General features: G+C 45.6%; 1 protein-coding gene across 1 annotated transcript; it reads right to left on the minus strand.

Annotated features, from left to right (window-relative positions):
• Window positions 1-7,388: 7,388 nt before the first annotated feature.
• On the minus strand, window positions 7,389-24,184 carry LOC124023137 (neutrophil cytosol factor 4-like; the record flags this gene model as incomplete). The annotated part of the gene is given in 6 exon segments (XM_046337667.1): window positions 7,389-7,510; window positions 8,295-8,365; window positions 22,096-22,255; window positions 22,635-22,698; window positions 22,700-22,717; window positions 23,962-24,184. Coding segments are annotated over 6 exon segments (470 nt in total), but the record flags the coding sequence as incomplete, so codon positions are not given.
• Window positions 24,185-24,948: the final 764 nt, after the last annotated feature.

Genomic DNA, 24,948 nt, shown 5'->3' on the forward strand with positions numbered 1-24,948 from the left:
ACAGCCATCACTAACATAGAGTGGCTGCTGCCAACATACTGACTCAACTCCAGCCACTTTAATAATGGAAAAATTGATGTAATAAATATACCACTAGCCACTTTAAACAAGGCCACTTTATATAATGTTTAAATAACCTACATTACTCATCTCATATGTATATACTGTATTCTATACCATCTCTACTGCATCATATATTTATTGCCTATGCTGCATGGTCGGAACGAGCCATCACTACATCCATATATTTATATGTACATATTCTTATTCATTCCTTTACACTTGTGTGTATATGTGTAGTGTAGTTGTTGTGAAATTGTTATGTGTTAGATTGCTTGGTATAGATATTACTGCATGGTCTGGAACGAGACGCACAAGCATTTCACTACACTCGCATTAACATCTGCTAACCATGTGTATGATAATAATAATAATATATAATAATAATAATAATAATAATAATAATAATAATAATAATAATATATGCCATTTAGCAGCATGTGACCATTAACATCTCTGTCCATGGGTGGTCCCGGGATCAACCCACACCCTGGCGTTAACAATCATGCTCTACCACTGAGCTACAGAAGTATGTGAAGAGAAGACCATTAACATCTGCTAACCATGTGTATGTGACCATTAACATCTGCTAACCATGTGTATGTGACCATTAACATCTGCTAACCATGAGTGTATGTGTATGTGACCATTAACATGTATGCTAACCATGTGCTATGTAGACCATTAACATCTGCTAACCATGTGAGTAACATCTGCTAACCATGTGTATGTGACCATTAACATCTGCTAACCATGTGTATGTGACCATTAAATAAAATGTGTATTGATCTGCTTTGATATCACTACTCATTAACATTCTCCATCTTTCCCTTTCCATCTTTCTTTCTAATCTTTTCCGCTCCCTTTTCTGTCTCACCCCTTCCCCTCCCCTCACCCCTTCCCTCTCTCTACCTCACTCACCCCTTCCCTCTTTCTCTACCTCACTCACCCCTTCCCCTGGTATTTCTGGTCAGACGGAGTCGAGGACGACAGAGACCTGAACTTGTGAAGTATTTTAGGGGTCGACAAAAGTACTGTCAGAGTATCACATATAGACCTGCCTTATGGGCCCTGGTCTAAAGTAGTGCACCTAATCCAACTATAGACACATATATAGACACACACTCATTCATATCCTTATGTACATATTCCTTATCCCTTACACTGTGTATAAGACAGTAGTTTTGAATTGTTAGTTAGATTACTTGTTGGTTATCACTGCATTGTCGGAACTAGAAGCACAAGCATTACACTCGCATTAACATCTGCTAACCATGTGTATGTGACAAAAAAATTGATTTGATTTTATTTGATTTATAGACCTGCCTTATGGGCCCTGGTCTAAAGTAGTGCACTTAATCCAACTATAGACACATATAGACCTGCCTAAGGGGCCAGGGGGATAGTGTCAGACTAGACCTAGTGGTCTAACTATAGAGTCATGGTTCTAGAGGTTAAGGAGACAGGGGGATAGTGTCAGACTAGACCTAGTGGTCTAACTATATAGAGTCATGGCTCTAGGGTTAAGGGGCCAGGGGATAGTGTCAGACTAGACCTAGTGGTCTAACTATAGAGTCATGGAGATCTAGGGTGCCTTATGGGCCCTGGTCTAAAGTAGTGCATCTAATCTAACTATAGACACATATAGACCTGCCTTATGGGCCCTGGTCTAAAGTAGTGCACCTAGTCTAGATATAGACACATGGAGAACAGGAGGGACTGATTAAAACCTGATCTAACAATATAGCTATGGCCCTAGGGTCACCTCACCAATGGGAGGAGTCACACATTCCAATTACACACTTAACGACCCATAACTTAATGAATGCATTCAGCTCGTTTAACACAGCTAGCCAATTGGGAGGGAGTTTTTCTGTTTTGTTTTAATTGGATGACCCACTTCATGGTTGGCTTGGGTGAAGTGAAGGATCATGGGAGGATATAAATGGTGCCCTTGAGGAGGAGGGCACCTGGTTGGTGTGTGTGTGTGTGTGTGTGTGTGTGTGTGTGTGTGTGTGTGTGTGTGTGTGTGTGTGTGTGTGTGTGTGTGTGTGTGTGTGTGTGTGTGTGTGTGTGTGTGTGTGTGTGTGTGTGTGTGTGTGTGTGTGTGTGTGTGTGTGTGTGTGTGTGTGTGTGTGTGTACTGTCCCGTCCACACTTAAATAGTTAATAACCAAACTGTGCCACAGACATGACTACACCTGAACACAACTCTCTCCTCTGTCATCTTTTGCACTGTCAAAGACAAAAGACAAACCTCACCACTTTCTCACCTTCTTACTCTGACTACGACTGGCATAGCTAACGCTAGCTACTAGTGCATCCCTATGGCCCATCGCCCGACTGCAACAACGCTAACATTAGCTAGCGCATCCCTATGGCCCATCGCCTCGACTGGGTAACAACGCCAACATTAGCTAGCGCATCCCTATGGCTCATTGCCTGTAGCTAACGCTAAACTGACAACACAAGTCAAATGTGTGATTAGTGCCATCCATCCTCACGTCGGGTCATTGACCATAGTTTAGATTACATCTAATGGACACTTCAGTTCACATGACCAAACAGATAACAGTCTAGCACTCAACCACACACACGCGCAGTGCTGAGAGGGATGGGTAAACTATAATAACTATGGTGTGGGCAGACAGGACTGTGAGTTTACGGTTCTCTGTACTGTGTGTGACAGAGAGAGGAGGGAGAATGAGGTGTGTGTGACAGAGAGGGAGGGGAGAATGTGTGTGTGTGTGTGTGTGTGTGTGTGTGTGTGTGTGTGTGTGTGTGTGTGTGTGTGTGTGTGTGTGTGTGTGTGTGTGTGTGTGTGTGTGTGTGTGTGTGTGTGTGTGTGTGTGTGTGTGTGTGTGTGTGTGTGTGTGTGTGTGACAGAGGGGAGTGGAGAGAATATGTGTGTGAGAGATGCAGCATGTCAGACCATGTCCCAAGCTAAAGTACTGGTCTCCTTTTAACTGTGGTTAGTGAAGCTTTAAACTGAGTGATACGACACACACTCACACACCTTATTTAAACAAGCTTCCTCACAGTCTTACTGTAGACATCCAAACCCTTGTCCATAAATGTCAAATTTTGAAAGTTAAGTTTAGGCAATAATTCCCAATGGTTAAAGGATAGGGTTAAAGGTTAAGGGTTAAGGGGTTAAAACTAAAATAAATAAACAAGGTCCTATCACCGGATTGAACACGTGACCGGAGCCGCCCGTCCGCCATCCCCGCCCACAACGCCATAGCAAAAAACCCAAGACAACTTGATGATAATAGCGCTCACCATTGCCCCTAGTGGACAATTTTGAAGTCAGATTTTTCTTCCGTCCTGCTAAACCTGGATGGACGCCTAATTTGGCAGTGGATCTTGTGTGACCCGGCTGTATATAACCTACAGTCCAGAAGAGAGTCATCCTCCCACTGTCATAACGGTCTTTACTGACATTATGGAATCTGTGTGTGTGTGTGTGTGTGGGGGTTAACTCTCTAACAGAGATTGTGTGTAAAGGCTAAAAGCCATTTTCTGCAAGGATTTCAAACGACCACTGACGGCCACTTTAGACCAGGTCCTCGAGACACACACACTCACTAACCTATCCCCACCCACACACACACACACACACACACACACACACACACACACACACACACACACACACACACACACACACACACACACACACACACACACACACACACACACACACACACACACACACACACACACACACACACACACACACAACAAGTTCACTCCAAACACACCCACTAACCTATCCCCACCCTCACACACACACACTCTAAACAAGTTCCCACTTATGCTGAGCACTTGTTGGCTTTCTGACTCCATCCCAAACCATCTCAATTTGTTGGAGGTCGGGGAATTTATGGAGGCCAGGTTATCTGATGCAGAACTCCATCACTCCTTCTGGTAAAATAGCCCTTCCACAACCTGGAGGTGTGTTGGGTCATTGTCCTGTTGAAAAAACAAATGATAGTCCCTCTAAACCCAAATCAAATGGGGATGGCGTATCGCTGCAGAATGCTGTGTGTAAACATGCTGGTTAAGTGTGCTTGAATTCTAAATAAATCACAGGCAGTGTTACCAGCAAAGCACCCCCCACACCATAACACCACCTCCTCCATGCTTTACGGTGGGAAATACACATGCAGAGATCATCCGCTCACCCCCACACCATAACACCTCCTCCTCCAGGCTTTACGGTGGGAAATACATGCAGAGATCATCCGCTCACCCCCACACCATAACACCTCCCTCCTCCAGGCTTTACGGTGGGAAATACACATGCAGAGATCATCCGTTCACCCCCACACCATAACACCACCTCCTCCATGCTTTACGGTGGGAAATACACATGCAGAGATCATCCGTTCACCCACACCACATCTCACAAAGACACAGCGGTTGGAACCAAAAAAATCTCCAATTTAGACTCCAGACCAAAGGACACATTTACACCCATCTAATGTCTGTTGCCTGTGTTTTTGGTCCAAGCAAGTCTCTTCTTATGATTTGTGTCCTTTAGTAGTGGTTTCTTTGCAGCAATTTGACAATGAAGGTCTTATTCACACAGTCTCCTCTGAACAGTTGATGTTGAGATGTGTCTGTTACTCATTTATTTGGGCTACCTTACAACACCAGTGATTGGCTCAAATGCATTAAGAAGCAAAGAAATTCCACAAATGAACTTTTAATAAGGTACACATGTTAATTGAAATGGATTCCAGGTGACTACCTCATAAAGCTGGTTGAGAGAATGCCAAGAGTGTGCAAAGCTGTCATCAAGGCAAAGGGTCGGCTATTTCAAAATATATTTTGATTTGTTTAACACTTTTTTTGGTTACAACATGATGTTATTTCATAGTTTTCATGTCTTCACTATTATTCTACAAGGTAGAAAATAGTAAAAATAAAGAAAAACCCTTGAATGAGTAGGTGTTCTAAAACTTTGGACCAGTAGTGTATGTTGATGTATATCTACAATGTTTTGTGTAATTCCCACCTGATTGTGTGTTGTGTGTGGGGAGGGGCTGTCCTTCATATGACCCTGTACTGTGGTTACTTCAAACAACATGCTAACTGTCATTGATCACAATGTTACATGGTTGCTTGTTTATGTGGTGGTTATGGCAACATGTTGCGTTATCCTGACAGTGTTTGGGGTGTAGGGTAAGCGTGAAGACCGTAACCAAAGCAACAGTTTTACAGTACTGTAAGGCCTACCTCAGCTCGATGGATAGATAGATAGATAGATAGATAGATAGATAGATAGATAGATAGATAGATAGATAGATAGATAGATAGATAGATAGATAGATCCAAACAGAGGGTTAAGAGGAAAAAAGAGAAGTACTGCATCCCTACCTCAGCTCTGGGGGAGGAGAAGACATCTGTCTGGTTGGTTTTGACTGTCTTCCTGGAGAGAGAGAGAGAGAGAGAGGGGAGGGAGAGAGAGGGGGGAGAGGGGAGGGAGAGAGAGAGGGGGAGGGAGAGAGAGAGGGGGAGGGAGAGAGCGAGAGGGGGGAGGGAGAGAAAGAGAGAGGGGGAGAGGGGGAGGGAGAGAGCGAGAGGGGGAGGGAGAGAGCGAGAGGGGGGAGGGAGAGAAAGGGGGAGGGAGAGAGAGAGAGAGAGAGAGAGAGGGGAGGGAGAGAGAGAGAGGGGGAGGGAGAGAGCGAGAGGGGGAGGGAGAGAAAGGGGGAGGGAGAGAGAGAGAGGGGAGGGGGGAGGGAGAGAGAGAGGGGAGGGAGAGAGGGGGAGGGAGAGAGCGAGAGGGGGGAGGGAGAGGGGGAGGGAGAGAGAGGGGGAGGGAGAGAGAGAGAGAGGGGGAGAGAGAGAGGGGGAGAGAGATAGAGGGGGAGGGGGAGAGAGAGAGAGAGAGAGGGGAGGAGAGAGAGGGGGGAGGGGTGGGGGAGGGGGGAGAGAGGGGAGGGAGAGAGAGAGGGGAGGGAGAGAGAGAGGGGGAGGGAGAGAGCGAGAGGGGGGAGGGAGAGAAAGAGAGAGGGGGGAGAGGGGGGAGGGAGAGAGCGAGAGGGGGAGGGAGAGAGCGAGAGGGGGAGGGAGAGAGCGAGAGGGGGAGGGAGAGAAGGGGGAGGGAGAGAGAGAGAGAGAGAGAGAGAGAGAGAGAGAGAGAGAGAGAGAGAGGGGGAGGGAGAGAGAGAGGGGCGGAGGGAGAGCGAGAGGGGGGAGGGAGAAAGGGGGAGGGAGAGAGAGAGAGGGGAGGGGAGGGAGAGAGAGAGGGGGAGGGAGAGAGGGGGGAGGGAGAGAGCGAGAGGGGGAGGAGAGGGGGAGGGAGAGAGAGGGGGGGATGGAGAGAGAGAGAGAGGGGGAGAGAGAGAGAGGGGGAGAGAGATAGAGGGGGAGAGGGGGAGAGAGAGAGAGGGGGAGAGAGAGAGAGGGGAGAGAGAGAGAGGGGGGAGAGGGAGAGAGGGGGAGAGGGAGAGAGGGGGAGAGGAGAGAGGGGGAGAGAGAGAGAGAGGGGGGGAGCGAGAATAGAAAGGAGTTTTAACATTTCATCGTACTGTCAGAGATGACCGTTTAGAAAATGTGAAAAACCCTGCGGTGAGTGAGGTCAGTCCAAAGAGGAAATAGAGAGAGTCCTAGTTTACATCACTTCCTGTTGAGAGAGTCCCTAATTAGCACATAACATGTCCTAGTTACCACATCTCCTAACGGGGAACTTGACAACATCCCAAATAGCACCCTATTCCCTAAATAGTGCACTATGCGCCCCTGGTCAAAAGTAGTGCACTATATAGGAATAGGGTGCCATTTGGGACTCAACCCCGTGACAAGAGCGAGCAACACATCAGAGAAGTGAACATTAGAGGAAACTACAGTGGCCAACAACTCTCTGTTACAGGGCTAAGTGAAGGCGGTTCAGAGGTCAAGCAGTCTTAGTCACGGGTGGTGCCCAGGAAGTGGAAGAAGTAAGAGTTCTATTCATGTGAGACTGTGGTGCAGTGAACTCTGAATGAGTCAACGTTATAAAAGAAGTATGGAGGGAGCAAGTTGTTTTGGGGGAGTAGTAGCTGACTGCTAAAGAGTCCCAGAGTTACAGGAAGTAGCAGCAGTAGTGACACGTTGAAACAGTATTACTGTGGTATTATATTTAAGCAATAAGGCCCAAAGGGTGTGGTATACGGCCAATATACCACGGCTAAAAGCTGTTCTTAGCATGACACAACACGGAGTGCCTGGATACAGCCCTTAGCCCATATACTACAAACCCCCTGGAGGTGCCTTACTGCTGTTATAAACTGGTTACCAGCGTAATTAGAGCGGTAAAACTAAATGATAGCTACACCCTACGTGTAGGGGGGCCGGAGGCCACGCAGGGCTCGTGGTTGGTGCTGACTGTCTGACTCAGTCTGGTAGAAAAACATCCTGATGTCGTCATCCAATAGAACCCAGGTAGGCAGGCCCAGCAATCTCTAGGAGAGAGGAGAGGAAGGGGAAGAGGAGAGGAGAGGAGAGGAGAGGAGGAGAGGAGAGAGACATATAGAGAGAGAATGAGAGAAAGAGAGAGACAGCAATACACACTGAGTGCACAAAACATTAAGAACACCTTCCTAATATTGAGTTGTGCCCCTTTGCCCTCAGAACAGCCTCAGTTCGTCAGGACATGGACTCTACAAGGTGTCGAAAGCGTTCCACGGGGATGCTGGCCCATGTTGCATGTTGCCAAATGCTTCCCACAGTTGTGTCAAGTTGACTGACGTCCTTTGGGTGGTGGACCATTCTTGATACACATGGGAAACTGTTGATTGTAAAAACCCAGCAGCATTGCAGTTCTTGACACAAACCAGTGTGCCTGGCTCATAATATTGTACCCCCGTTCAAGGCACTTAAATCTTCTGTCTTGCCCATAATCACTCTGAATGAGAAACATACACAATCCATGTCTTAATTGTCTCAAGGCTTAAAATCCTTCTTTAACCCGTCTCCTCCCCTTCACCTTTAACCCGTCTCCTCCCCTTCACCTTTAACCCGTCTCCTCCCCTTCACCTTTAACCCGCTCTCCTCCCCTTCATCTTTAACCCGTCTCCTCCCCTTCACCTTTAACCCGTCTCCTCCCCTTCACCTTTAACCCGTCTCCTCCCCTTCACCTTTAACCCGTCTCCTCCCCTTCACCTACACTGACTGAAGTGGATTTAACAGGTGACATCAATAGGGGATCATAGTTTACACTCGGGGTATATTCTCCGTATGACTTACCTTCATATAAGTGTTGAGTTCTGGAATTCTATTCTCTGCAATCTCCTTCTTATTGCCAATGAACACTTTACCTAGAGACACACAAAGACACACACCATAGATAGTCTCCCGACGTTTTACCCTCCAACAAGACCAACCAATAACTAAAACTCTTCCTTTCTGGAAATCGATCAATCCGAAATAACTCATTTCAAGGTTGACAGTATTGCCTTTGGGTGGTTGCATAAATATCAACAACATAATGACATTTTAATTGCATTTCTCATCAGAGTTGATGATATGTTAAATGGCATATATTATTATTATATTATATGTTAATGAAACATCCCACAGGCCACATATGTAGGATCTTCATTTGATCACTCTTTTGTCACTGAGAATTTTCATGCACAGCAGAGAATGAAAACTTGTAGTGTATTCGAGGTTTAATAATAATAATAATAATAAATGCCATTTAGCAGACGCTTTTATCCAAAGCGACTTACAGTCATGTGTGCATACATTCTACGTATGGGTGGTCCCAGGGATCGAACCCACTACCCTGGCGTTACAAGCGCCATGCTCTACCAACTGAGCTACAGAAGGCCTAAAAGGCCTCTAAAGTTTGTACTTTTCCCTTTAATATGGCACACTTGATTTTCCCTAAATGAAAAATGTATCAAATCCTACAAAAATGTCCTTGAATCATAATCCACATTATTACTCACATTTGTTGTTGCTGCAGTGGAGGGGAGGACAGAGAGAGAGAGAGAGAGGAGAGGACAGAGAGAGGAGAGGACAGAGAGAGAGAGGAGAGGACAGAGAGAGAGAGAGAGGGAGAGGACAGAGAGAGAAAGAGAGAGGAGAGAGAGAGAGAGAGAGAGAGAGAGAGAGAGAGAGAGAGAGAGGAGAGGACAGAGAGAGAGAGGAGAGGACAGAGAGAGAGAGAGAGAGGAGAGGACAGAGAGAGAGAGGAGAGGACAGAGAGAGAGAGGAGAGGACAGAGAGAGAGAGGAGAGGACAGAGAGAGAGAGAGAGAGAGGAGAGAGAGAGAGAGAGAGAGAGAGAGAGAGAGAGAGAGAGAGAGAGAGAGAGAGAGAGAGAGAGAGAGAGAAGCTACAACTAATTTAGCCCCATCTAATGCCTGTGATCATCTCTATCTCCCACCATCTCTCCCTCTGGATCTCTCTCCGACTCCATCTCCTCCATCACTCATATCTGGCTCCATCTCTCTCCATCTCTATCTCTCTCTATCTCTCTCTCCATCTCTCTCCATCTCTCTCCTCTCCATCTCTCTCCATATCTCGCTCCATCTCCCATCTCCCATCTGTCTCTCTCCATCTGTCTCTCTCCATCTGTCTCTCCATCTGTCTCATCCATCTGTCTCTCTCCATCTCTCTCTCCATCTCTCTCTCTCCATCTCTCCTCTCCATCTCTCCATCTCCCTCCGTCTCTCTCCATCTGTCTCTCCATCTCTCTCTCCATCTCTCTCCATCTCCTCCATATCTCTCCCTCCATATCTCTCTCATCTCCTCCATCTCTCCATCTCTCTCTCTCCTCTCTCTCTCTCTCTCTCTCTCTCTCTCTCTCTCTCTCTCTCTCTCTCTCTCTCTCTCTCTCTCTCTCTCTCTCTCTCTCTCTCTCTCTCTCTCTCTCTCTCTCTCTCTCTCTCCCCATCTCCCTCCATCTCTCCATCCATCTCCATCTCCCTCCGTCTCTCTCTCTCTCCATCTCTCTCCATCTCCCTCCATCCCCGTCTCTCTCTCTCTCCCATCTCCTCCGTCTCTCTCCATCTCTCATTATCTGGGTCCATCTCTTTTCATTTGAATGGAAATAGAGAGAACTGATGATTAGTTCCATGATCATCATTAAGCCCATGTGTACATTGGAAAAGCTGGCCGTTCGGGAGCTTAAACGGCACGTGCCCAAGTGTATATGTGTGTGAGAGAGTTCACTGACAGTCCTCTACTGTAACTCTATCTCTGGACTTTAGAGTCTTCATCTCCATTATGTTACTGTGAGAGTACAGAACAGGACATAACATTGGGAGAGGGGGGAGGGTGGAGCGGGGAGAGAGAGAGAGAGAGAGAGAGGAGAGAGAGAGAGAGAGAGAGAGAGAGAGAGAGAGAGAGAGAGAGAGAGAGAGAGAGAGAGAGAGAGAGAGAGAGAGAGAGAGAGCGCACAATAAAATCCTTGTTTTCTAGTGTACACCTGCAGAGAGACACTAATTATTCTGTTAAACAGGTATTCAGTCTTGGCAGAAATCCAACTGTTTGGGACAAAGACAGAAAGATAGAGACAAAAGAGATGAGACAGACAGACAGACAGACAGACAGACAGACAGACAGACAGACAGACAGACAGACAGACAGACAGACAGACAGACAGACAGACAGACAGACAGACAGACAGACAGACAGACAGACAGACAGACAGACAGACAGACAGACAGACAGACAGACAGACAGACAGACAGACATATAGAGAAGGAGAGACAGACATATAGAGAAGGAGACATAGAAAAGAAGGAGACACAGACATATAGAGAAGGAGACATAGAAAAGGAGAGACAGACACAGACATATAGAGAAGGAGAGACATAGAAAAGAGACAGACAGACATATAGAGAAGGAGAGACAGACAGACATATAGAGAAGAGACAGACAGACAGACAGACAGACATATAGAGAAGAGAGAGACAGACAGACATATAGAGAAGGAGACAGACAGACAGACATATAGAGAAGGAGAGACAGACAGACAGACATATAGAGAAGGAGAGACAGACAGACATATAGAGAAGGAGAGACAGACAGACATATAGAAAAGGAGAGACAGACAGACATAGAGAAGGAGAGACAGACACACATATAGAGAAGGAGAGACAGAGACATATAGAGAAGGAGAGAGACAGACATATAGAGAAGGAGAGACAGACAGACATATAGAGAAGGAGATAGACATATAGAGAAGGAGAGACAGACATATAGATAAAGGAGAGACAGACATAGAGAAGGAGAGACAGACAGACAGACATATAGAGAAGGAGAGACAAACAGACAGACATATAGAGAAGGAGAGACAGACAGACAGACATATAGAGTCAGAGACAGACATATAGAGAAGCAGAGGCAGACATCGCTCTGGATAAGAGCGTCTGCTAAATGACTTAAATGTAAATGTAAATATAGAGGAGGAGAGACAGACATATAGAGAAGGAGAGACAGACATATAGAGAAGGAGAGACAGACAGACAGACAGACATATAGAGAAGGAGAGACAGACAGACATATAGAGAAGGAGAGATAGACATATAGAGGAGGAGAGACAGACAGACATATAGAGGAGGAGAGACAGACAGACATATTTACATTTACATTTACATTTAAGTCATTTAGCAGACGCTCTTATCCAGAGCTAATTTTTACAAATTGGTGCATTCACCTTATGACATCCAGTGAACAACCACTTTACAATAGTGCATCTAATATTTTAAGGGGGGAGGGGGGTGAGAAGGATTACTTTATCCTATCCTAGGTATTCCTTAAAGAGGTGGGTTTCAGGTGTCTCCGGAAGGTGGTGATTGACTCCGCTGTCCTGGCGTCATGAGGGAGTTTGTTCCACCATTGGGGAGCCAGAGCAGCGAACAGTTTTGACTGAGCTGAGCGGGAACTGTACTTCCTCAGTGGTAGGGAGGCGAGCAGGCCAGAGGTGGATGAACGCAGTGCCCTTATTTGGGTGTAGGGGCCTGATCAGAGCCTGGAGGTACTGAGGTGCCGTCTCCCCTCACAGCTCCGCAGGCAAGCACCATGGTCTTGTAGCGGATGCGAGCTTCAACTGGAAGCCAGGAGAGAGCGGAGGAGCGGGGTGACGTGAGAGAACTTGGGAAGGTTGAACACTAGTCGGGCTGCGGCGTTCTGGATGAGTTGTAGGGTTTAATGGCACAGGCAGGGAGCCCAGCCAACAGCGAGTTGCAGTAATCCAGACGGGAGATGACAAGTGCCTGGATTAGACCTGCGCCGCTTCCTGTGTGAGGCAGGGTCGTACTCGTGGATGTTGTAGAGCATGAACCTACAGGAAGGGCCACCGCCTTGATGTTAGTGAGAACGACAGTTTGTTGTCCAGGATCACGCCTGTTCTTAGCGCTCTGGGAGGAGGACACAATGGAGTTGTCAACCGTGATGGCAGATCATGGAACGGGCAGTCCTTCCCGGGAGGAAGAGCAGCTCCGTCTGCCGAAGTTCAGCATGAGGTGGTGATCCGTCATCCACACTGATATGTCTGCCAGACATGCAGAGATGCGATTCGCCACCTGGTCATCAGAAGGGGGAAAGGAGAAGATTAATTGTGTGTCGTCTGCATAGCAATGATAGGAGAGACCATGTGAGGTTATGACAGAGCCAAGTGACTTGGTGTATAGCGAGAATAGGAGAGGGCCTAGAACAGAGCCCTGGGGACACCAGTGGTGAGAGCGCGTGGTGAGGAGACAGATTCTCGCCACGCCACCTGGTAGGAGCGACCTGTCAGGTAGGACGCAATCAAGCGTGGGCCGCGCCGGAGATGCCCAACTCGGAGAGGGTGGAGAGGAGGATCTGATGGTTCACAGTATCAAGGCAGCCGATAGGTCTAGAAGGATGAGAGCAGAGGAGAGAGAGTTAGCTTTAGCGGTGCGGAGCGCCTCCGTGATACAGAGAAGAGCAGTCTCAGTTGAATGACTAGTCTTGAAACCTGACTGATTTGGATCAAGAAGGTCATTCTGAGAGAGATAGCGGGAGAGCTGACCAAGGACGGCACGTTCAAGAGTTTTGGAGAGAAAAGAAAGAAGGGATACTGGTCTGTAGTTGTTGACATCGGAGGGATCGAGTGTAGGTTTTTTCAGAAGGGGTGCAACTCTCGCTCTCTTGAAGACGGAAGGGACGTAGCCAGCGGTCAGGGGATAAGTTGATGAGCGAGGTGAGGTATACATATAGAGAGGAGAGACAGACAGACATATAGAGGAGGAGAGACAGACAGACAGACATATAGAGAAGGAGAGACAGACAGACAGACATATAGAAGGAGAGACAGACATATAGAGAAGGAGACAGACATATAGAGAAGGAGACAGACATATAGAGAAGGAGACAGACATATAGAGTCAGAGACAGACATATAGAGAAGGAGACAGACATATAGAGAAGTAGAGACAGACATATACAATCAGAGACAGACATATAGAGTCAGAGACAGACATATAGAGAAGGAGAGACAGACATATAGAGTCAGAGACAGACATATAGAGTCAGAGACAGACATATAGAGTCAGAGACAGACATATAGAGTCAGAGACAGACATATAGAGTCAGAGACAGACATATAGATTCAGAGACAGACATATAGAGAAGGAGAGACAGACATATACAATCAGAGACAGACATATACAGTCAGAGACAGACATATAGAGTCAGAGACAGACATATACAGTCAGAGACAGACATATAGAGAAGGAGACAGACATATAGAGGAGACAGACATATACAGTCAGAGACAGACATATAGAGAAGGAGACAGACATATAGAGAAGGAGACAGACATATAGAGAAGGAGACAGACATATAGAGAAGGAGACAGACATATAGAGAAGGAGACAGACATATACAGTCAGAGACAGACATATAGAGAAGGAGACAGACATATAGAGAAGGAGACAGACATATAGAGAAGGAGAAACAGACATATAGAGTCAGAGACAGACATATAGAGTCAGAGACAGACATATAGATTCAGAGACAGACATATAGAGAAGGAGAGACAGACATATACAATCAGAGACAGACATATACAGTCAGAGACAGACATATAGAGTCAGAGACAGACCTATAGATTCAGAGACAGACATATAGAGAAGGAGAGACAGACATATACAATCAGAGACAGACATATAGAGTCAGAGACAGACATATACAGTCAGAGACAGACATATACAGTCAGAGACAGACATATAGAGTCAGAGACAGACATATAGAGTCAGAGACAGACATATAGAGTCAGAGACAGACATAGAGTCAGACAGACATAGTCAGAGACAGACATATACAGTCAGAGACAGACATATACAGTCAGAGACAGACATATACAGTCAGAGACAGACATATACAGTCAGACATATAGAGAAGGAGACAGACAGACATATACAGTCAGAGACAGACATATACAGTCAGAGACAGACATATACAGTCAGAGACAGACATATAGAGTCAGAGACAGACATATAGAGAAGGAGACAGACATATAGAGAAGGAGACAGACATATAGAGAAGAGACAGACATATACAGTCAGAGACAGACATATAGAGAAGAGAAACAGTCATATAGAGAAGGAGACAGACATATATAGTCAGAGACAGACATATAGAGTCAGAGACAGACATATAGAGAAGGAGACAGACATATAGAGAAGGAGACAGACATAGAGAAGGAGACAGACATATAGAGAAGGAGACAGACATATAGAAGGAGAGACAGACATATAGAAGGAGAGACAGACATAGAGTCAGAGACAGACATATAGAGTCAGAGACAGGAGTCAGAGACACATATATAGTCAGAGACAGACATATAGAGTCAGAGACAGACATATAGAGAAGGAGAGACAGACATATAGAGAAGGAGAGACAGACATACAGAGAAGGAGAGACAGACATATAGAGAAGGAGACAGACATATAGAGTCAGAGACAGACATATAGAGAAGGAGACAGACATATAGAGAAGAGACAGATAGGTCAGAGACAGACATATAGAGACATACAGAGAAGGAGAGACAGACATATAGAGAAGGAGAGACAGACATATAGAGTCAGAGACAGACATATAGAGAAGGAGAGACAGACATATAGAGTCAGAGACAGACATATACAGAGACAGACATATAGAGAAGACATATAGAGAAGGGAGACAGACATATAGAGAAGGAGAGACAGACAGACATACAGAGAAGGAGAGACAGACATATAGAGAAGGAGAGACAGACATATAGAGTCAGAGACAGACATATAGAGAAGGAGACAGACATATAGAGAAGGAGACAGACATATAGAGTCAGAGACAGACATATAGAGAAGGAGAGACAGACATACAGAGAAGGAGAGACAGACATATAGAGAAGGAGAGACAGACATATAGAGTCAGAGACAGACATATAGAGAAGGAGAGACAGACATATAGAGTCAGAGACAGACATATAGAGAAGGAGACAGACATATAGAGAAGGAGACAGACATATAGAGAAGAGAGACAGACATACAGAGAAGAGACAGACATATAGAGAAGGAGGACAGACATATAGAGTCAGAGACAGACATATAGAGAAGGAGAGACAGACATATATAGAGAAGGAGAGACAGACATATAGAGAAGGAGACAGACATAGAGAAGGAGACAGACATATAGAGAAGGAGACAGACATATAGAGAAGGAGAGACAGACATATAGAGAAGGAGACAGACATATAGAGAAGGAGACATACATATAGAAGGAGACAGACATATAGAGAAGGAGACAGACATATAGAGAAGACATATAGAGAAGGAGAGACAGACATATAGAGAAGGAGAGACAGACATATAGAGAAGGAGACAGACATATAGAGAGTCATATAGAGTCAGAGACAGACATATAGAGAAGGAGAGACAGACATATAGAGAAGGAGACAGACATATAGAGAAGGAGAGACAGACATATAGAGTCAGAGACAGACATATAGAGAAGGAGAGACAGACATATAGAGTCAGAGACAGACATATAGAGAAGGAGACAGACATATAGAGAAGGAGAGACAGACATATAGAGAAGGAGAGACAGACATATAGAGTCAGAGACAGACATATAGAGAAGGAGAGACAGACATATAGAGTCAGAGACAGACATATAGAGTCAGAGACAGACATATAGAGAAGGAGAGACAGACATATAGAGTCAGAGACAGACATATAGAGAAGGAGACAGACATATAGAGAAGGAGACAGACATATAGAGAAGGAGACAGACATATAGAGAAGGAGAGACAGACATATAGAGAAGGAGACAGACATATAGAGAAGGAGACAGACATATAGAGAAGGAGACAGACATATAGAGAAGGAGACAGACATATAGAGAAGGAGACAGACATATAGAGAAGGAGAGATAGACATATAGAGAAGGAGAGACAGACATATAGAGAAGGAGACAGACATATAGAGAAGGAGACAGTCATATAGAGTCAGAGACAGACATATAGAGAAGGAGAGACAGACATAGAGTCAGAGACAGACAGAGACAGACATATAGAGTCAGAGACAGACATATAGAGAAGGAGAGACAGACATATAGAGTCAGAGACAGACATATAGAGAAGGAGACAGACATATAGAGAAGGAGAGACAGACATATAGAGAAGGAGAGACAGACATATAGAGTCAGAGACAGACATATAGAGAAGGAGACAGACATATAGAGAAGGAGACATATAGAGAAGGAGACAGACATATAGAGAAGGAGACAGGAGACAGACATATAGAGAAGGAGACAGACAGATATATAGAGAAGGAGACAGACATATAGAGAAGGAGACAGACATATAGAGTCAGAGACAGACATATAGAGAAGGAGACAGACATATAGAGAAGGAGACAGACATATAGAGAAGGAGACAGACAGATATATAGAGAAGGAGACAGACATATAGAGGAGACAGACATATAGAGAAGGAGACAGACATATAGAGAAGGAGACAGACATATAGAGAAGGAGACAGACATATAGAGAAGGAGACAGACAGATATATAGAGAAGGAGACAGACAGATATATAGAGAAGGAGACAGACATATAGAGAAGGAGACAGACATATAGAGTCAGAGACAGACATATAGAGAAGGAGACAGACATATAGAGAAGGAGACAGACAGATATATAGAGAAGGAGACAGACATATAGAGAAGGAGACAGACATATAGAGTCAGAGACAGACATATAGAGAAGGAGATAGACATAGAGAGAAGGAGACAGACATATACATATAGAGTCAGAGACAGACATATAGAGAGACAGACATATAGAGAAGGAGACAGACATATAGAGAAGGAGACAGACATATAGAGAAGGAGAGACAGATATATAGAGAAGGAGACAGACATATAGAGAAGGAGAGACATATAGAGTCAGAGACAGACATATAGAGAAGGAGACAGACATATAGAGAAGAGACAGACATATAGAGAAGGAGACAGGAGAAGGAGAGACAGATATATAGAGAAGGAGACAGACATATAGAGAAGGAGACAGACATATAGAGTCAGAGACAGACATAGAGAAGGAGACAGACATATAGAGAAGGAGACAGACATCAGACATATAGAGAAGGAGACAGACAGACATATGAGTCATAGAGAAGGAGACAGACATATAGAGAAGGAGACAGACATATAGAGAAGGAGACAGACATTAGAGAAGGAGACAGACATATAGAGAAGGAGGTAGAGAGAAGGAGACAGACATATAGAGAAGGAGACAGACATAGAGAAGGAGACAGACATATAGAGAAGGAGACAGACATATAGAGAAGGAGACAGACATAGCAGAGAAGGGAGAGACAGACATACAGAGAAGAGAGACAGACATACAGAGAAGGAGAGAGACATACAGAGAAGGAGAGACAGACATATAGAGAAGGAGACAGACATATAGAGAAGGAGAGACATACAGACATACAGAGAAGGAGAGACAGACATACAGATAAGGAGAGACAGACATATAGAGAAGGAGAGACAGACATATAGAGAAGGAGACAGACATATAGAGAAGGAGACAGTACAGAGGGAGAGACAGACATATAGAAGGAGAGACAGTCAGCCTCTGTCCAATCAGAGAAGGAGGACAGACATCCAGACATTCAAGGTCATAAATCAGAGAAGGAGCACTGAGAAGGAGAGCTATCGGAGACAGACATCTAGAGAAGAGCCTTGTAACAATGTAGGGGGAGAGACAGACATATGTCTTTCTCTCTTTCTCTGTCTCAATCTGTCGGTCTTCTCTCTGTCTGTCTTTTCTCTGTCTGTCTTTCTCTCCCACTCTCTGTCTTTCTCTCCCACTCTCTGTCTTTCTTTCTCCCACTCTCTCTCTTCTCTCCCTGTCTCTCTTTCTCTCCCACTCTCTCTCTTTCTCTCCCACTCTGTCTTTTCTCTCACTCTCTGTCTTTCTCTCCCACTCTCTGTCTTTCTCCCATTGTCTTTCTCCCACTGTCTTTCTTCTCTCTGTCTTTCTCTCCCACTCTCTGTCTTTCTCTCCCATTGTCTTTTCTCTCCCACTGTATTTCTCTCCCACTGTCTTTCTCTCCCACTGTCTTCTCTCTCACTCTCAGTCTTTCTCTCCCACTCTCAGTCTTTCTCTCTCACTTCAGTCTTTCCTCCCTCTTTCTGTCTTCTCTCCCACTGTCTTTCTCTCCCACTCTCTCTCTTTCTCTCCCACTCTCTGTCTTCTCTCCCACTCTCTGTCTTTCTCTCCCACTCTCTGTCTTTCTCCCACTCTGTCTTTCTCTCCCACTCTCTGTCTTTCTCTCCCACTCTCTGTCTTTCTCTCCCACTCTCTGTCTTTCTCTCCCACTCTCTGTCTTTCTCTCCCACTCTCTGTCTTTCTCTCCCACTCTCTGTCTTTCCCACTCTCTCTCTTTCTCTCCCACTCTCTCTCTTTCTCTCCCACTCTCTCTCTTTCTCTCCCACTCTCTCTCTTTCTCTCCCACTCTCTCTCTTCTCTCTCCTCTCTCTCCTCTCTTTCTCTCCCACTCTCTCTCTTTCTCTCCCACTCTCTCTTTCTCTCCCACTCTCTCTCTTTCTCTCCCACTCTCTCTCTTTCTCTCCCACTCTCTCTCTCTTCTCTCCCACTCTCTCTTTCTAATAATAATAATAATAATAATAATATAATAATAATAATAATATATGCCATTTAGCAGACGCTTTTATCCAAAGCGACTTACAGTCATGTGTGCATACATTCTACGTATGGGTGGTCCCGGGATCGAACCCACTACACTGGCGTTACAAGCGCCATGCTCTACCAACTCTCTCTCTTCTCTCCCACTCTCTCTTTCTCCCACTCTCTCTCTTTCTCTCCCACTCTCTGTCTTTCTCTCCCACTCTCTCTGTCTGTCTTTCTGTCTTTCTCTCTCTCTCTCTGTCTGTCTTTCTCTCTCTCTCTCTGTCTTCTCTCTCTCCTTGTATCTGTCTTTCCCTCTCTCTCTTGTCTGTCTTTCTGTCTCCTCTGTCTGTCTGTCTGTCTGTCTGTCTGTCTGTCTGTCTGTCTGTCTGTCTGTCTGTCTGTCTGTCTGTCTGTCTGTCTGTCTGTCTGTCTGTCTCTCTCTCTCTCTGTCTGTCTGTCTGTCTTTCTCTCTCTCTGTCTGTCTTTCTGTCTTTCTCTCTCTCTCTCTCTGTCTTTCTCTCTGTCTGTCTTTCTCTCTCTCCTTGTCTGTCTTTCTGTCTCTCTCTTGTATCTGTCTTTCTGTCTCTCTCTCTGTCTGTCTGTCTGTCTGTCTGTCTGTCTGTCTGTCTGTCTGTCTGTGTCTGTCTGTCTGTCTGTCTGTCTGTCTGTCTGTCTGTCTGTCTGTCTGTCTGTCTGTCTGTCTGTCTGTCTGTCTGTCTGTCTCTTTTTTTTGGCTAATCCCTGGTTCGATCACTCACTCACTCACTTTCTGTCTTTGAATTGGTGTGTGTGTGTGTGTGTGTGTGTGTGTGTGTGTGTGTGTGTGTGTGTGTGTGTGTGTGTGTGTGTGTGTGTGTGTGTGTGTGTGTGTGTGTGTGTGTGTGTGTGTGTGTGTGTGTGTGTGTGTGTGTGTGTGTGTGTGTGTGTGTGTGTGTGTGTGTGTGTGTGTGTGTGTAAATGCTGAATAAAGTAAAAGTGTTTGGACTGACTGACGTCTTCATAATATCCAGTAACACAGAGAGGGAATAGGAGTCCTGGTCTATCTGATATGGTGTTAACACTGAGAGGGAATAGGAGTCCTGGTCTATCTGATATGGTGTTAACACTGAGAGGGAATAGTAGTCCTGGTCTATCTGATATGGTGTTGACACTGAGAGGGAATAGGAGTCCTGGTCTATCTGATATGGTGTTAACACTGAGAGGGAATAGGAGTCCTGGTCTATCTGATATGGTGTTAACACTGAGAGGGAATAGGAGTCCTGGTCTATCTGATATGGTGTTAACACTGAGAGGGAATAGGAGTCCTGGTCTATCTGATATGGTGTTAACACTGAGAGGGAATAGGAGTCCTGGTCTATCTGATATGGTGTTAACACTGAGAGGGAATAGGAGTCCTGGTCTATCTGATATAGTGTTAACACTGAGAGGGAATAGGAGTCCTGGTCTATCTGATATGGTGTTAACATTGAGAGGGAATAGGAGTCCTGGTCTATCTGATATGGTGTTAACACTGAGAGGGAATAGGAGTCCTGGTCTATCTGATATGGTGTTAACACTGAGAGGGAATAGGAGTCCTGGTCTATCTGATATGGTGTTAACACTGAGAGGGAATAGGAGTCCTGGTCTATCTGATATGGTGTTAACACTGAGAGGGAATAGTAGTCCTGGTCTATCTGATATGGTGTTAACACTGAGAGGGAATAGAGTCCTGATCTGATATGGGAATGAGAGGGAATAGTAGTCCTGGTCTATCTGATATGGTGTTAACACTGAGAGGGAATAGGAGTCCTGGTCTATCTGATATGGTGTTAACACTGAGAGGGAATAGGAGTCCTGGTCTATCTGATATGGTGTTAACACTGAGAGGGAATAGGAGTCCTGGTCTATCTGATATGGTGTTAAAACTGAGAGGGAATAGGAGTCCTGGTCTATCTGATATGGTGTTAACACTGAGAGGGAATAGGAGTCCTGGTCTATCTGATATGGTGTTAACACTGAGAGGGAATAGGAGTCCTGGTCTATCTGATATGGTGTTAACACTGAGAGGGAATAGAGAGTCCTGGTCTATCTGATATGGTGTTAACACTGATAGGGAATATGAGTCCTGGTCTATCTGATATGGTGTTAACACTGAGGAGGGAATAGGAGTCCTGGTCTATCTGATATGGTGTTAACACTGAGAGTGAATAGGAGTCCTGGTCTATCTGATATGGTGTTAACACTGAGAGGGAATAGGAGTCCTGGTCTATCTGATATGGTGTTAACACTGAGAGGGAATAGGAGTCCTGGTCTATCTGATATGGTGTTAACACTGAGAGGGAATAGGAGTCCTGGTCTATCTGATATGGTGTTAACACTGAGAGGGAATAGGAGTCCTGGTCTATCTGATATGGTGTTAACACTGAGAGGGAATAGGAGTCCTGGTCTATCTGATATGGTGTTAACACTGAGAGGGAATAGTAGTCCTGGTTTATCTGATATGGTGTGTTTTACACAATGCTAGGTATTCTTACACCCGGGAGAGAAGTGAACTATGACAGGGTGAATTATGTTTTTACATAACTCATACCCAACATACCGAACATTCATGTACAATGACACACCCAACGGCATACACATAATATGTATATGTGCAAAAGCACATAAAACTTACACACACACACACACACACACACACACACACACACACACACACACATACATATATATACACACAGCCCTACACACACACACACACACACACACACACACACACACACACACACACACACACACACACACACACACACACACACACACACACACACACACACACACACACACACACACACACACACACACACACACACACACACACACAGAGCAGCCCACCCCTCCACCCCCCTCTTACCAGGCAGGGTGGGCAGCCTGCAGGTGTTAGGTCCAGATGTGCCCTGGTCTCCAGGTGAATGCTTCAGTTCCAGGTCACTGTGCAGGTTGAAGAACTGGCTGTACCTCCGGTATATCAGGTACTTACTACCACCTCTGGTCCTTACCTCCATCACAAAACGCTGCCGGGAGACAGGGGGGGGACCAGGGAGAGAGCAGGGAGGGAGGGAGGGGAGGAGGAGGGGAACAGGAGGAGGAGGAGGCGAGGAGAGCAGGGGGAGGAGGAGTGAGGAGTGAGTGAGTGAGTGAGTGAGTGAGTGAGTGAGTGAGGAGTGGAGTGAGTGAGTGAGTGAGTGAGTGAGTGAGTGAGTGAGTGAGTGAGGGAGTGAGTGAGGAGTGAGGGAGTGAGGAGTGAGGGAGTGAGGGGGAGGGAGGGAGGGAGGATTCTTACATGAGCTTTTGAGATGCTTTTCACACCATTCTTAGCGTTTAAAGCGTTCTCACCATTCTAACTCATGGGTTGTGTGGTCAGTGTTCACCAGCATACAGAGACACACTTACATAATAGTCGATGAAGCCCTTTTTCTCCTCAATGTCTGCGATGGTGGCACTGATGGGAATGTCATGGAAGCTGGTCAAAATCACTGAGCGAGAGGAGAGGAGAGGAGAGGAGAGGAGAGGAGAGGAGAGGAGAGGAGAGGAGAGGAGAGGAGAGGAGAGGAGAGGAGAGGAGAGGAGAGGAGAGGAGAGGAGAGGAGAGGAGAGGAGAGGAGGTGAGGTGAACTAAGAAGTAAACAAATGCTTAGGTGACGTTCAGCTTCAAGACGTGCTGTATGACGTCACTAATATATACAAACATGGATTGGGAAAGAACCCTGGGGGTTATAGAACATCAGCAACATATCAGACAGGTTAGAGCAGTCCAACCGCAGGCTGATGTACAGGGCTTCATGGCACCGAGAACTCTCTCTCACACACACACACACACACACACACACACACACACACACACACACACACACACACACACACACACACACACACACACACACACACACACACACACATACATATATACACACAGCCCTACACACACACACACACACACACACACACACACACACACACACACACACACACACACACACACACACACACACACACACACACACACACACAGCCACTACACACACACACACACACACACACACACACACACACACACACACACACACACACACACACACACACACACACACACACACACACACACACACACACACTAATAATAATAAACACACACACACACACACACACACACACACACACACACACACACACACACACACACACACACACACACACACACACACACACACACACACACACACACACACACACACATACACATACATACTGCACCTGTGGTGCGAGGAAACACACGTCATAGCGTACACACTCGCATTTATGTAGGGTGAATGTTGCAAAAGGAGTCACTCTGGTGACTATTATGGAATTTAGTTTAGTTTCAAATTCACAATCGTGACAGATGACTGTTCTAGAAAGATTGGAAACGCGCTGCATACATTATAGAAGAATAGGTTCCTACCACAGATAAAAGGGGAAATATCTTCGCTGTTACTATTCCATTGCCTAGTTACTGGCTAAATGCCCAATCTGGCCCTCACATCATGGCCACCTAATCTTCCCCTGTTCCCAGTTGGCTCATTCATCCCCCCTCCTCTTCTCACTTCTCAGTCGATTTAACTGGTAAAATAAGGGTTACATAAACGCACATTAACAACAGTTCTGGAATCAGAAGTTCACATTTCCTAACAGTCCTATGCTGCCTTCAACAACCGCTGTCACCACTAGCCTCGTAACTCACCTCTCGTCTCGTAGTTGCTTGGGCAGCGTCGACATGTTGATGGAGACCGGGCCGATTGAAGAATGAAACTTTCGGATGGATTTATCAGAACACAGTACAGTCGCCTCTCACTTCAACCCTCCTTCGATGAACAGAAACCTGAACTGAAAATCCGCTACAGACTCGCAAAGTGGTTTCATGGAGCGGAACGAACGCGATCAGAAGGCGCAAACAGGCGACAGAGCGGAACGTGCAATCAGGAAGCCAAAATCAAGTTCCCCAAAATGATTAGGCTACACGCAGCGCCCGTTTCTGAAGTTTGCTGAGGTGGATGGGGAGGGAAACGGTGTCTTGTTGTTCTCGAGCCTCTTAACAGAGAATCAAATAAAATGCAGATGCAGATGTAAACTTGCTAGGTTAAAATAGGTTAAAACGCACACACATATATCTCCTCTCTCACTATTGCTCTCTCGACTACTGTGTGGGTTCGTTCAAGCTTGAAAAGTATGTCAATTACAATGCAACTGGCAACATCAGGCATTGTACAATCATGCAACTGGCAGAGTAAAATAGCCACTAATTGATAAATGGACCATGTATGTTGTATGTCTTCTGTTGTCTGCAGATAGAATGCTTGGCCTCAGCACCTGTTCTTCAATCTGCCCTCATAATAAGGGAAGGATCCGTTGAAGACACCATCTAATCTGAGGCCTTTGGCCCCCAGTTGTAACATGTAGTCGATTCCTTTTCACTAGATGTCAGAGAAGAGATCAGTACAGGGTAGAAGAGAGCAGTACAGGGTAGAAGAGAACAGTACAGGGTAGAAAAGAGCAGTACAGGGTAGAAAAGAGCAGTACAGGGTAGAAGAGAGCAGTAAAGGTAGAAGAGAACAGTACAGGGTAGAAAAGAGCAGTACAGGGTAGAAGAGAGAGCAGTACAGGGTAGAAGAGAGCAGTACAGGGTAGAAGAGAGCAGTAAAGGGTAGAAGAGAGCAGTACAGGGTAGAAG

The sequence above is a fragment of the Oncorhynchus gorbuscha genome, unplaced genomic scaffold (genome assembly GCF_021184085.1).
Source record: "Oncorhynchus gorbuscha isolate QuinsamMale2020 ecotype Even-year unplaced genomic scaffold, OgorEven_v1.0 Un_scaffold_1497, whole genome shotgun sequence".
Lineage (NCBI taxonomy): Eukaryota > Metazoa > Chordata > Actinopteri > Salmoniformes > Salmonidae > Oncorhynchus > Oncorhynchus gorbuscha.